Source organism: Gavia stellata, chromosome 8 (assembly GCF_030936135.1).
Source record: "Gavia stellata isolate bGavSte3 chromosome 8, bGavSte3.hap2, whole genome shotgun sequence".
Classification (NCBI taxonomy): Eukaryota; Metazoa; Chordata; class Aves; order Gaviiformes; family Gaviidae; genus Gavia; species Gavia stellata.
The window spans coordinates 31,348,530-31,363,529 of NC_082601.1; the positions used below are offsets into that span (position 1 = coordinate 31,348,530).

At 37.2% G+C, this 15,000-nt stretch overlaps 1 protein-coding gene across 1 annotated transcript in view; it reads right to left on the minus strand.

Annotated features, from left to right (window-relative positions):
• LOC104251026 (aldehyde oxidase 3) overlaps positions 1 to 15,000 on the minus strand; it is a 48,887-nt gene that overhangs the window by 13,399 nt on the left and 20,488 nt on the right. The window contains exons 17-26 of the mRNA XM_059820576.1: positions 14,007 to 14,176; positions 13,434 to 13,545; positions 12,395 to 12,514; positions 11,569 to 11,665; positions 8,864 to 8,988; positions 7,557 to 7,690; positions 6,842 to 6,929; positions 3,913 to 3,999; positions 3,149 to 3,340; positions 1,700 to 1,927 (exon numbers count right to left, since the gene is read on the minus strand). Coding sequence (XP_059676559.1) covers positions 1,700 to 1,927; positions 3,149 to 3,340; positions 3,913 to 3,999; positions 6,842 to 6,929; positions 7,557 to 7,690; positions 8,864 to 8,988; positions 11,569 to 11,665; positions 12,395 to 12,514; positions 13,434 to 13,545; positions 14,007 to 14,176 — 1,353 coding nt within the window. The remainder of the gene's footprint in view (positions 1 to 1,699; positions 1,928 to 3,148; positions 3,341 to 3,912; positions 4,000 to 6,841; positions 6,930 to 7,556; positions 7,691 to 8,863; positions 8,989 to 11,568; positions 11,666 to 12,394; positions 12,515 to 13,433; positions 13,546 to 14,006; positions 14,177 to 15,000) is intronic.

Genomic DNA, 15,000 nt, shown 5'->3' on the forward strand with positions numbered 1-15,000 from the left:
ATTTTGGACAGATGGCAAGGTATCTCCTACTATGAACATCTACAGAACTTTTCTTTTAGAACAAAAAATAGCAGAATTGTACTCTTGTTTTTCTGAAGCTGAGGGATTAGTCCTAGTCATTTTTGTCTGCATGTATCCATACAGGGTAATAATAAACTGATGTTCTTAGTATATAATTTTGATGGAGCAATGACACAACTGCTCTTCCATTCTCTCTCATAGGCTGTCAAGAGGATGACTTAGAACCTAATTCACTTTCTGTTTGTATTTTGGTGCACCCTCGTGTCAATAAATAGCTATCCTAAGCAGGGGAAATGCAAGAAGCAGGTGGGAATGGAAGTAATGAACTTTCATTCATGGTGTAATCAGGAACAAGTAACTTCCCAAGGAATGGTGATGAAAGAAATCAATTCCATACAAGCCATCCACTCCTATGAAGCAACAAGTGGATATGAAAGAGAACTAGAAATTCCCTAAAGAGACATTTTTCTGTAGTGTGCAATCAGCTACCAACACTCAGAGAGTAAACAGTAGAGCCTGAGAAGTGTTGTGAAATACAGTGGCTCTGGGACATCTTTTTATTTGTTGTTAATGCTACATTGAGAAATAATGGTCATGTGATCTCTTTGGTGTCAACTTTTGACATTTGCAGTCAGGTAACATTTTGCTGATGTCAGTTAGAGTCTTAGCTGACAGAGACAAGACTAAACAATAAAACTGTTCTCTAATGTTTAGATCTAGATTTTTGGAAATTCAATGCAATGCCTGACCTTTATGTTGAAGGTTTTGGTGAAATGTAACTATTATTTATGCCTTTTTTGACCTTCTGTATCAGATGAATTGTGATCCCTAGATGTTTCTTTACCATGAGAAAATTGTTGGATGAAAAATATTAATGTCTCTCTGAGCTTTTAATCTACAAACTTGTGCAGAAACAACCAAGAGATGGAATGAACAACTAACATACGAAACATGTGGATTTACTTTTTCATGCATTGTACCCTCATAAACAAGTTAACGATGTTTGTTCGTTTAACCTGAAACTCATTTGAAAGCATTTTTAGCTCAAGGCATGAATTAAAAAAAAAAAATCAGAACTGGAAAATTTCCTCAGAAATACCACTATCTTGAGCCATAAAAAAATCCAGTAGCAGAGCTTAATCTGTCTTATAAATGGGACTATCTGAACTACAGGAGTGATAATTTTTCTCACTATGGCCCAGATTATGGAAGGTTCCAAGTTCCACATTTTTACAGTGAATTATTTAGCTTTTTGCTGGATAAAGGTGGCATGATGAGAATCAGAAATTCATGTTTCTCTGAGGTGAATAATCATAGAATCATAGAATGGTTTGGGTTGGAAGGGACCTTCAACCCAAGGGAAGATCATCAAGTTCAACCAAGGGAAGATCATCTAGTTCAACCCCCCCCTGCCGTGGCTAGGGACATCTTTCACTAGATCAAGTTGCTCAAAGCCCCATCTCATGCTGAGTAAGCATTTGTAAAGAGATCAGCCAGAGAGAGTGATAGTCTTTCTGAAAGAAAGTATAATCAGTGGATGATATTTTATGCTAGTCCAGCATGTTGGAATTCTTTTCTCTTTCTCTTTCCTTCCTGCCTGTAAGGATTATACTTCCTCTATTTTTGGAGAGAAAAGTAGAGATCTTAGATAATAGAAGCACTCTTTGAAAGAGGTTACCTGATGAAAGTAAGTTGCATTAAATCCAACAGAAAACTTCATGGGAATGATAGCAATCCCTTTCTTTTTCCAATAATTTTTCATGTTAAATTCTTCCACCGTTGCTTTTCGGCTGTAGTAGTCAGACTTATCCAAGCATTCTTCCCAACATTTCCAAAGATTCTCTGCATCAAACTCTTCTTTGAAAGACGTTAGGTTAATTCCTTTGTACATGTTTATTTCCCTAACCTAAACAGCAAGCACATTTACACAGTGCTGAAAATAAACATCGCCTTATAATATATTGACATATTATATATAATATGACAAGCCATATAGTGATATAATTAATACTTACTTATATATAATAAAAATATTGTCATATCCCTTTCTCTAGGAAATCACTGCTCAAATGGCCTGATTATTTTGCTTAGGTCAAATGCCTATGAACTTAAGTGGTGACAGAGTGATTGTTCACAAGGACTGCTCAATGCAAAAAAGGTTGGTAAACTCAAATTGTAAATAAGACAGGACAAAAATCACATAACAACAGGAGCTGGGTGAGAAGCTTAATAGTGGTGAAAGAAGAGTAGAATGGATACCTGGTAAATCTCAGGGAGACTTTTGAAAGTGGGGAGAGAACACTCGTGACATGTAAGGAAACCTTAGAGCAGCTCTGGGCAAGGCACTAAGTTGACATGAGGAAATCAATCAAAAGTGTGGAGCAAAGCAGAAGTTAAAGCTAAAAAAGCTCTTTGGCCTTTGGAGATGTGCCTGAAAGCTTTCCTGAAATGAGGTAAAGAACAGCAAGTAAATGGGAGAGGGAAAAAATTCAAAGAAATAGGGAAAAGACATGATGGTTGGCATCCTAGGAAAGTAAAATGGTTTATAAACCATAGTTTGGATATACAAGAGGTTGGTACATACAAAAGAGAAAAAGCTTACACTGTCTAAGCAGTGTCTCAGGATAGATATTGAAGATTGGAGAGGAAATGGCAACAATTAAAACTGTTGGGAAACTGTCTCTGAAGGTTGGGGAGAAGCCAGAAGTGTCAACCTGGTAACTGAGATGACAGGAGCCAGCTAACTAAACTGTTGATGAATGGATAGGAAAGATGGAAAGTCCAGTTCTGAGAGGCTGAGATGCAGGTGACAACTGAACGTACACGAAGTGATCTAAAACTGGTCACATAGTACAAGAGTTTATACTGTTCTGACTGAAGCTGGTCATACTAATGGCAGTCAACAAACATTTTGCAATAGGTCTTGGGCAGTTCTCTCCACTCTTATGTGTATTGTATCAAGTATTATTCCATGGAAGCATAGGCGCTGAATAGAGTACCATTCAGCCCAAGTAAAGTTGATAGCTCTGGTTCTACAAGAACTGGCTTAAGCACAAGGAGCTTCTGGCAGTCTAGGTCCTAGAATTCTGTTTTCCCACATTTTATTTGGCAGTCTTAGTTCTTTTACCTTCTCATGTGGTAGGCCAGTCTGAGTCGCCACAGCCACAATACAGGTCTCCACAAACAGACCTGCTTGGGGAAACCCAAATCCTCGGAAGGCAGTATTAGAAGGCAAATTAGTCTTGCAGGCATGGCCCCTGACTCGGAGATTGGGGATACTATATGCGTTGTCCACTTTCAACACAATATACTCAATCACCTGTAATAAGAGATTATAGTTGTTCAAATGGTTCAATTCCCTTTAAAAAGACAGTGAAACCCGTGAAAGACACTCAAGAGACCAATGAGATGTAATTGTTTTAAGGAGGAGTAGAACTATACTCAGGAGGCCTCTTCTGCTATTTTTTACACCAATGTAAGTAAAGAAACTGTGTTTAAATCAGAGAAACTACATTTAACTCATAGGAATTACAATAGCATAAAGAAGCATTACTGAGGGAAAAATCAGACCTGCAGTTTTGGGGAAGTGAAGGAATAACTCTATGATAACAGGCTACCTAATAAAATTTCTTGTCTCTCTGTCTTCATTGGACTTTTTTAAATCTGAGTTTTCTATGTCCAATATCACCTGACAGGAAATATTGTACCTCCTTAATGATATTCTGTAATCGACATCTGGGCCACAGATGTGTTTTTACTTTAGGCAGATGAGAGTTGAACTAAACAAGAATAGACATATTCTTAAGAGAAATAAATTGTGACAAAGAGCTTTTATTGTTTTTTTGTGACCAGTTCAGTCAGTGTAAGTGGTATCAATGAAGAAGGACTTACCAACTCAGATTCATCTTTTGTACAGCCACCATTTATATAGCACTGAAGATCTGCGGCTATGATTCTACCATCATTCATGAATCCAACCTGTAATATAGCAACAGATGCATTAGTGGTCTTTTCTCTTGTGTATTTCAAACTTCTCATTATAAATACCAGTTAACAAATACCACTTGAGGTTGAGACTACAGAACACAATGGGATTTATTCCACTGAATTGGAAAAATTACCTGCATGGATTTCTGTCTATAAGATGGTATCAGTTCGGATCTGAATATGCAAACCAAGAACAAAATACATATAAAACCCACAAATCATCAGAATACCTCAGCTGTCCAAAAAGCTATTCTCCTACGTAGACGTTGACTATACTCACACAGAATCTGAAAAGCTTGTTCACCACTGTTTTCTTTATGAACAGAGACCAGAAAGAGGATGACAAGATCACTAAAGAAAATATTAACTATGATTACACTTATTCTACTTTCTGAAGTATTCCTTTTGTAATTATCTTTCATCCTGATTATTTCATCACCTAGACAACATAACATCATGAACCAATGGTGCCTATATTTTGCAGATTACATGTTCAGAAATATCTACCAAATTTAACTTAATTCTAGTTCTGGTTTCTTCCTATTAAACTTTTTTAAAAAAAGGTAATATGTGGGTTTATATTTTTCATCATTTATAGAATAATATATAAAGGGAAACAATCAAACTGTAAAGTAACTGGAGACCAACTTGTTAAATGATGTGAACTGATGCAGCTCCATCAGGATTAAGGATAAGAAAATAAGAGAAAACCTTGCATAGCTGCATGGATAGGCTAAGAGATGGGACTGATGAGAAGAGTGGTTTTTGCTTAATGTAGTTAAGCAATTCATGCAGTTTTTGCAGTTATTGCATTTAAGTAAAGGAAAGGTTAGGGTTGGGGCTAGATTTAGGATTTGAGAGGTCGAGATCAACATTCCTTCTCCTTCAAAATTGTAACCGTTATCCAAACTTTAGGAAAAAATGGGAAGTTGTAAGCACATCAAAACAAAACATGAACCAGAAGTCTATGGGAGCTTATCGAAAATTCAGGGAGAAGGATAATTCCTCCTTGTTTTTTTCTCCAAAAGAATAACCTTAGTCATAATTCATAATCTTTATCCTAGCTTCAAGATAGCTAATTAATGAATAATGGCACTAGAATTAATATGATTAATTAACTGTTTCTTCTGCTCTAAATCCATACGTAAATATTTAGCTCCAAGTAAGATTGGAGAGCAGGAAAATAAACTCTCCATTGTTTCTTTCCTCCAAGCCTAGTCCTACTTCTAACACCCATTATAAGATACTCAGATAACAAACATCTCAGCCCTTGTTTTCTTAACTTTGTTTCTAACTTTAACCCTAACACTACAATTAGTGATATCTAGGTAATAAGAAACTGCATGAAAATGAAATATAAACCTTTTCCTTTTCTAAAAGCAAGGCTTATCAGAATTTTGAAGTTTATAGATGATTCAGCAAAAATCACCTTCCATTCCGTCTTTTCCTTATCTCTACCTGTATCTGCAGCCTAAATCCTAATATTAATAATGTCACTGTTATCAGTATCTGCCAATAAACTATTAATAAATAGAAATTAAAATAAACTGTTCATCACTTAAAACATCACCATCACCTCAGTCTGAGGACGAAACTGGTTATATTAGGCCTATCTTCAAATGTATCAGGTCACAGCTATATGAAATATCCTGGCCTGGAAGTTTTGGGTGATTGATATACACATATGCAGTATATGCAATTACTTGGACCTGTTACCCCTGCAGGATGGAGAAATAGACCAAAATTCTCCTTCCATTTTTTCTGTAGCCACAGTCCTAATACACACAGTCCTAGTATCAAATATATATAGATGACCTATATATGCTATAGCAGCTCTTCACTCAGCTAGCCCTTATCTTAGTTCCTGAAGTCCGTGCAAGGCTCAATTATAAACCAACTGTTTAACCACTTTTCCCCAAACAACAATCCTGCCCCTAACAACATATTTTATCTTAGACTCAACCATAATCAGGTAATGGATACCCAGAAGAATATGAAATACATATGCTGTTGACATCTGTCAGTCACAATCCTGTTCCTTGTCTTGTGGTTAATACAAGATTTAACCAAAAATGAAACTTTCCTCCTTTCTTTTCCCAAACCAGTTTTAAATCTAGTCTAATCATAACCAGAATCCAACAGTATCTTTGTGCGCAATATCTTCAGCAAAATGAAAAATATATCCAGTCTGTCCCAGAAACAGTCATCAGCCAAACTCTACAGCTCGTGCAAGAGTCAACAGGAAAACCAATTCCTCAGCCCTTCTTTATGCAAACCATATTGAACCTTAAACCCTGTCCTGGAGGGTTTTAGTGTGCTCAGATCATACACCAACACCAAAGAGAAGGGTTTTTCCCCTACTACCACCAGTTGCCAAGCTGACTTCAGTGCTGGCATTGTTTACCCAGTTATTTTTAATGTAAGGATTTAGAAGTCAAAAGGAAGAGTTTTGCTACCAGCTGAATCTTGCATTACCTTGCAGGCTGGTTTCATATTTGAGAAGTGGCTCGTATTCAATTCTGATTTATGTACTTGTCATCTGAGGATGGGGTAGGGCTGATGTTAGAAGTGTTTTGGAGTAAGAAAAGGGATGGATAGCTCTGCTTTTTCTGGATATTGCATGGGCTGTAGGAATAGGATAATAACTGTTGTTTTGATTCATAATATTTGTCAGGGTACTTTTAGGACTGGGGCAAGGTTGGTGCTGGGTTAGGATTTCAGAAGAGAAGAAGTTTGGTTTCTTGCGGCATCTTTCTATTCAATGAAATGGTGCTGATTTGCCCCAGAAGAAACTATTACCCAGTAACTGAGCAAAATATCTTCTCTCACTCACTTTATATTTTCCAAAAAAAGGATGCCGTCCACCAGTGATTAACATATCCATCTTTCTTTCAAGGGTAAAACGAACTGGACGCCCGGTCCTGTAGCGAACATAAAAAAATACACTTTTATTACAGCCTATTTATGCAGATTGCAAAGACATTACATTCGCATGGACAAACTCCTAGTGGTGGCAATAAATCAGTCCATTCTATGTTTTAGTTTCTTATTAACCTACCATGCCTGAGTTTAGGCTGATTGAGCAGATTTTTTATTTTTTTTTTCTGCAAAGTAGACAAAATTAGCTTTTCCATGGTTTCCCTTTGGCTTCTCAACAGGGAGATGCAAGTTCTGTGAAGTATGCGCAGGACATGGCAAGGAAGCCAGAGTAAAGAAGAGCTGTGGCACAAAGGCCTGATGTGAGGATAGAAAACATGTCCACTGAAGATTCAAGCCACTGTACCTGGGAAAGGCCTGAATGGTTGGGATTTGTACAGATCAGCCCTGAGAGAAACTGCATGGGGCCTTTGTTTTGGCTCTCAGACAGTAAATGAAGTCCACTGCCAAAAGCCCAGAGAATTTTCAAGCCTCTATCCAAGATTTACGGCCAAAGAGATAAGAAAGATGATGTCGTCAAGATAACCCCCCAAGTAGGGTTCAGGACTGAAGTTCCTTTTTCATTCAGTCTTGTCATCTTTAATTTGTTTTAGTTAAATCAGTCAACTTACTTGTTGGCTGCCACTGCTGCAATTACAGCAAAGAGTGAAGGTTTAGTAATCTTCCCACCGAACGCTCCACCAACACGTTTCACATGGCACATAATTTTATTGGACTGGAGGTTTAAAGCTGAAGCCACTAACTCCTGCAAAAGTGAACATCCAGGATTTTACTGAGAATTCTTACCTACCAAAGTACATTAAAAATGCCTATTTTCCATGGATAACCATATATTAAAAGCTAACAGGTTTAAGAATCCTGGACAGAAAACTAGAGTTGCTATAGAAACAAAAAACCCTAAAGATTTCCAACAAGTAAAGATGCTAATGAAAGCATAATCTAGTCTTTAAAGAACAGCGGAAATGTAAAAATGGCTCCATAAACTAGTTGGATTATCTGATGATAGATATGATAATATCTATATAGAACTGCAAGTTTCACCTTCGGCTGGAGATAAAGCATCCACTAAAATATCAAACTGAATGGAACAGAGTGATTGTTTACAGCACCCAGTGTAGCTAAAATACTGACAAACCATTGCATTCTGAAAATATCTCCTCTGACAGTGCTTCCAGTGATGCAAATAGAGGTTTAACTTGTTGAGCTGACAGGGAAAGCTTAAAAAATGCAAGCCAGTGATGAACTGCAAAAGCTAATCCTAAACATGTAGAAATTAACATATATTCTCTGAAACTGTTGTTTTCTACAGGCCTACAGTCCAATTCTGATGTTAGCTAGGACCTGTTAACCTTTTTTCACATAATTTCATATGATTCATATGTTGTTATTATTTATGTATTCATTTATCATTATTTACACATGATTATGACCCCATCATCATCAATGCAACTACTCATACAAGCAATGCAAATTGTCTGAATACTCTTTCTAAAGCTGAAGACCCTCATTGCTGCAAAAAAGTGACTGTCCAGGATTGTACTGAAGATTCTCACCGATTTTAGGAGGATTTGGCCAATATATCTAAGACAGAATTAGTCTTTTCTCAACAAGAAGATTACAGCCCATGTTATCTATCCAAGATACCCTTTGTTCATTCCATAGTAATACTGCTCATTTGTGTCTCCACTGCATTGGATAATACAAATAGCACAAGACCTACTGTTACATTCAGCTTCATCATTAGTAGTCAGGTCTCTTATTTTCATAAAAAGATTCAAATCAATTAATCTGATTTGGGAACACCATTAGGGAGTTTCAAGAAAAGCACAGAAGACTGAAAGCAACACCTGGCCATGTAGTTCAGCTTTAAGGTTATTTAGAAAGGTAAGAAACAGGTATCATTAATACTTTGTTTTACCTGTACTCCTGTTGCATGCTGAGTTGACACATATACGTCCATTTCTTTATCCTCCACTCTTGGAATAACAAGCACACTGTTTGTTTCCAGGTAAAAATGTTCCTGTCCTCCCATGTGCAATTCACCTGTTACATATATAATTATAGGAAAATCTAAGCTGGGTTTCAAATGAATTGTGAGGAAATTTATATTTGCCTGTATATATGGCAGGGAAGGAGAGTTTTGTCACAGAAGAAAACCAGTTTCATTTATTTTTTATTTCTTTGTATCTCAGGTTTACACCTTCTGGGGCTTGTGTTTATTGAGAGGAAATTACTCAATCGCTTAATCCTTGTGTAGCTTTTTTTCCCCCCAGGAAGATCAGTATCAATTTAATATCTCATGCTTTTTCTTCTTTAGGAGGTTACAGCTCTTCCACTATAACAGGATTATAATTTCTTCTTCTGAATTATTCGGTGAGGGAAAATACAGCTTTCCTCTTCCTTTCTTATCCTCTTTCCATTAGTATGACCTTCTCCTATTACACTTTTACTACACATTTTAACCCAACACTTAACTTTTGTACTGTTTCCCTTACAGAGAGGGAAATGTCAGCACAGTACAGCACAGCATAAAAGCTAAGTCTGTAAATTCTTTATGTAACCTTAACTTGGGTCTGACAATGTCTCCCCAGCAGTTATTCCTGAAACACATGTTCATGCAGAAGTAGTAGGAATCAGAACTGAAGCCACTAGAAGGTGACATGACATTTGATGGGTAACAGTTGGAAGAAGTCCAAAGAAGAGCAGGAAAAAATCATCAGAGGTCATGAACCTACATGGAGAGACTGACAGAATTGAGGGGGCTCAGCCCAAAAAAATGAAGGAAGATATGAATCTTGAAATCCATGGAAGGCTGCTGCAAAGAGGGAGAGAATAGTTTGTGCTATGTGCTCACAGTAGAGAGAACAAGGAACAGAGTAGTACTTAAATTGCAGCAAATTGTTAGCAATGAGGATAATTCTTCTAATGACAGGAATGGTGAAGCACTGGAAAAAATCGCCTGGGGAGACTGCAGAGTCTTCATGCTCCGACGTCTCCAAGAACAACTTAGATAAATCTGATCATTCTTTCAAACATGATACAGATAGAATTGATGTTGGAAAAAGGAAAAGGGGCTGACGGTCTGCTATGTTCTCTCTTGTGATCAAGCAGGTGTCAATTCATGTGTAGTTACTATTCAGTGAAGTGAAAAACTCAGCTGCAGAAATTTGGGGAGGTGTGATAATATATGTCATCAGAGGACAATCAGAAAAGCATACATGAGTTGTCTAAGCATTTATAAGGTGCTCACTAACAAATTTCAGAGCTGCATTCAAGTGTTAAAAACACAGAATTAGGGGAAGTATTAACACTAGCCAAGCCAATGTTAAGAGAAGCATATCTTAATATCATATACCTTAATTTTAACAAACATTTTTACACTGTCCCACAGATACTCTCATAAGCAAGTTGAGAAGTACAATCCAGATAAAATCAGGGGTACAACTGATTGAAAACTGCACTCAGAAAGCAGTTTGGCTGTCAAGCTGCAAAGATGATGCATGTAGAATCATAGAAGAGTCTCTTCTGAGTCTAATGTTACCCCATGGTTGCTTTAATAACTGATGAGTAAACTACAAATAATATAAAACTGGAAAGGGCTGCAACCCCTTTAAAGGACAGGTTCAGTTTTGAAAGTGATTTTTCTGTACTGGAGAAATAGCCTAAAGTCAATGGCATGAAGTTCAGTGTGGGTAAGCATCAGTACTTTAGATAGCACTATTGAAAAAGATCTAAGCAGGGATTACAGAGGAGCATAACTTGACTGTATATCCACAGTTGATAACACCACAACAACCCTAATCTCATTCTGTGATACTAATGTTATACAGAATTTCTAGGAGACTCCACTTGGCACTGGTGAAACCTAATCTGAAATATTTCCATAGTGAAGTAGGATGTAGTGAAATTAGAGATAATGGAGAAGTGAGCAGTGGCAATGATAAAGATTAGCAGACATAACTTATGGGGAAAAGATGAGAGGACTCTGTTTAGAGGGTGAAACTTTAAAGTTTGCAGGAAGGGAGATTTAGGTTAGGTATTGGAAAAAAAAGCATTCTACTTAAAAGGACAGTTAAACTCTAGAACTAACTACAATAGAAGCCTGTGGAATATTCTTCATTGATACTTCTTAAACAGAGGTCTGATACTTATGCACAGAGTGTGCTCTGGGACTACTGCATCTTGTTTACTATTTGAAGACGGTGAATTTGGTGACTGTAGGAGTGGTATTCCAAACCAGTTTACTCTGATCCCCTTGTTTCTGGGATTAGCCTTCAGACACGCAGACAACTTAAAATGGGATAAATTAAGTTAGCTAACACCCATAAACAAAGCCTTATTTAGCTGTAATGTTTGTCCTAGTATTAGGGCACTTCATTTTAGTTAGCTGAGTTCTAAGACAAGGAAATGGTAGAGTTTAGTCAACATGAGCTAGCAGGTGTTAGCTAAGCTTCATTTAAATGTGACCATTTCATCTCCATTCACAGTGAAGGGGAAAAAATCAGCAACAGAGTAAGGGTTTTTTTGAGAAAATAGAAATTTAAATTCAGCCACCATCTGGAAACAGATTCTGAACTAGCATAATTCCCCTCTCTTGCCTGATGCACTGCATGTATGAACTACCTTCTATGATTTCATCAGCAGACTTGAATCCATTCTCAATATCTCCTTTTTCTATTTTCCTTTCTTCAGTAATGTATGAATTATGTTCTATTGCGCCCTGCAGCAAACAAGAAAATCAAACATGTTAATTGTAATTCAGAAAGTCAGATGATTTTTATGTAGTACAATCTTTCATCATCCATATGATCCTTTTTCAGATGGACAGATGGTTGTAGCTAAGTATTAGAAAGAGCAGGATAGCTGTTCCCCTTCCACCACAAAACACAGCTGCTATTTTTTTCATTTTTTGTAGTTCATATCATTCTCTTCTTCCCCCAGATTACAAATACTAAATGTCTGTTAATGGCATTCAGCGCTGTTGAAAATATTTCAGAATCAGATTGCTTGCTACAGAAAACCTACCAGACTTGAAAATTTTCAGAACATGGATGCAGGATGTGTGATTCCAGAACTTCTGCAAAAATAAGCTCTCAAATTTAATTCTATTCTGACCTACTCTTGATGGGAGTTTAGCTCCTGGAGGCATGGAATTGCTCACTTAAAACTTTCTGAATATTCTTTAGCAATTTCGTCCTAGATCTACAAAGACCAGTCTCTGACATACTGGATGAACAGATACCTAATAAGATTTTTTTTGTGTGTTTCTAAAAATAAAACTTTGGAGGCCATTTATAAACTTTTTACACTTCATCTTCAGAACCAATAAAGTCATATCTCATGCCAAAAGAAAAATCCAAAGCCTGGCAGAGCTCTGCACAAGGAAGTAAATAGTGAGTGAGGTGACTTAAGAGCTCTATCAGGCAAGGAAGAAGAGACAGATTGTTACCTTAATGGTCAGAATCGGCTCCAGATCTTCATACACTATCTTCACCTTTTCAGCCCCACACTTCGCCTGAGTCGGTGTCTCCGCAACCACAGCACAGATTATCTGACCAACACAAATCACCTGCAACACACCAATGTATTACTCAAGGAAAGGACACAGGGGTGGTTAAGTTCCTGTGCAGAGAGTGTTTTGTGGAAATAGATTCTGCTCAAATGCCACTTTTATATTCTAAGAATATAGAATAAGAATACTCCCAGTGCAGACTTATCTTCATTAGATGAGAAGTCTATTAGGATCTTTCATCTACTGCAATATTTCTGGCATTAGAAATGCTGCTGACATCAGTAGTCATGAACATTTCCCCTGTGTCCATCCTGAGGTGGCCAGATACCGTGCCAATTAAAATCCCATCTGGCACAGACTGTTTTCCTTGTCTGTACTCAGAAAGGAAGGAAATGCAGTCAAGAAGGAATAGAGAGGTAAGAGCAACACATTAGGAATTATTCCTGCGCCATTGCAAATACCACGCAACAGTGTCACTTGTGACAGATACAGTCTGAGGCCTGGATCATCCTGTACAGTCACGCTGGCTGCATGGATCCTATAAATTTCTTAGCTCTGTTGATGCTCAACAAAAAGAAAGTGTTGTCTCCCATTGCCATATTCTAGTATATAACCTGGCAATTAATTTCATATTGGTTCCAACTGGCTGATTCTCATTTTATTTGTCTCATCTTTGAAAATCTCAAATGCCATGGCTATTTAATCCTTTCTCAGAATCCATGACAATCAGTCATTTATCAGCCCTTAAGGAATCATGGTTGATTCATTTAAATCCCAAGCTATTTAAGGGAGCTTTTCCTTTCTCTCTCACTGGGGAATGGTAATTCTGTTCAGCCCAGCCTGCCTGGCACTGCATTAATAGCTCTTGGACTTATTTTCATTTTATTGCAGTAAGATGATGCTTGCAAACTCACTTTCCTTTTTTGTAAATAACCGAAGCAAATGGTCCAGACAGTCCTCCAGAAGCAAGAAATACCTTATCTTCTGCATATGCTTGCTCATCCTTGCCATTTTTCCCTGGAACGTCTCTTGCTGTCACTACATCAACCACTCCTGGCACCTGAAGGGCTTCTGATGCATCAATTGATCTGGAAAGTAGAGCATGTACATAAATAAGTACAGTACATGGTACAAACATCTCTAGTACAAGTAATTTGGTGAACTTCAGGACAGAAAGATAATCCACTTGGTATTCTCACCACAGATCTCTACATAGAGAAGAAAGTGGAAAAGTGTTGACTAGCATATTGAGAAAAAATAAAGAGAAGGCATCAGCATCTGTGTGTGCATGGCATAGAACAGCTCTTCAAATTCTAGTTCCAGTACATACAAAATCTAAGAATATATTTTCTTTCTACATTTTTTGTACTAAAAGTGGTGAATGCATTAATATGGACTCTTCTGTCCATATCTGATGCTATTTAAAGCACATAGTAAAGGAATTCTTACCTCATTTGTAATGCATACCTCATAATATGGCCAAATCAGACAATAAGAATAGAAAATACTCATTAACATACTTACGTGCATATAGTTTTTTCTTACTTACATAATCTTTGCATGGGCTTTAATACTGGTGACCACAGCCAGTGAAAGTTCTCCATCCACTGGACGAATGTCATCGATGTAAACTGCTTCACCAGTGGCATGCTTAATACCAGACTGGTGCATGATGGGACGGCCCACAGGATCTTGTGGAGACTGTCCTGGGTCAACATCCTGCATGATAGGAACATGTCATCCTCAAGCCAGAACAGTAATTATAGAAAGCTTTACTTAAAAACACTTTCTAATACATTTTGTGATCATAAAATCCATGTGGAAACCATCTAGATTTTATGACAATATTTGTGGGAAACATTATAAAGGGCTAATTCAATTTTTAGAGTTTGTGCTCTATTGGCACCAAGGTGCCCTGACAAAGATCTGAGAAATATACTGCATTAGATACCATCCACATCTCTAGTAAATGGCAGTCTCTTCTGCAGAAAGATTGCACTAAATAAATAGGAAAAAAATAAAAATCAAGAAAGAGAGAGGTAAAAGGGACAAAATGACACAGTGGAATCATAACAGACAAATAAGAGCTAAAGTCTTCTGGATCTCATAGCTAGCCTGTCTGCTGTCTTCATACTGCTTCTGATAGCATCCTTGTGCAAGTCACACTTTTACAGAGTTCAGCATGACCACTGCTTCAAACAATCATATTTCACAGTTTACTTCAGAAAAAACATATGTGAAATCAGGAATATATTTAGGGATCACTCTTAATTCCTTCTTGCTTATCTTCCTAAGAGATAGGTAAATTAATATTCTGGTCAGTGTTGACTAGATGAAAAAATGGTTTCATCCTGGTTTTTGCTGATTAAATTCCCATCAACAATCCCCTCTATTATTTCAAAGACAGCCTGGAATTGAAAGCATTTCAGACATACTTAATGAAAATGCAACTTTGGTGCTCTCTGTTGTTGAATTGCTGATAATTCACATTAACTTGAAACAGACTATTATCAGGGACAGTGAAAATCTTCCAATATTTATGT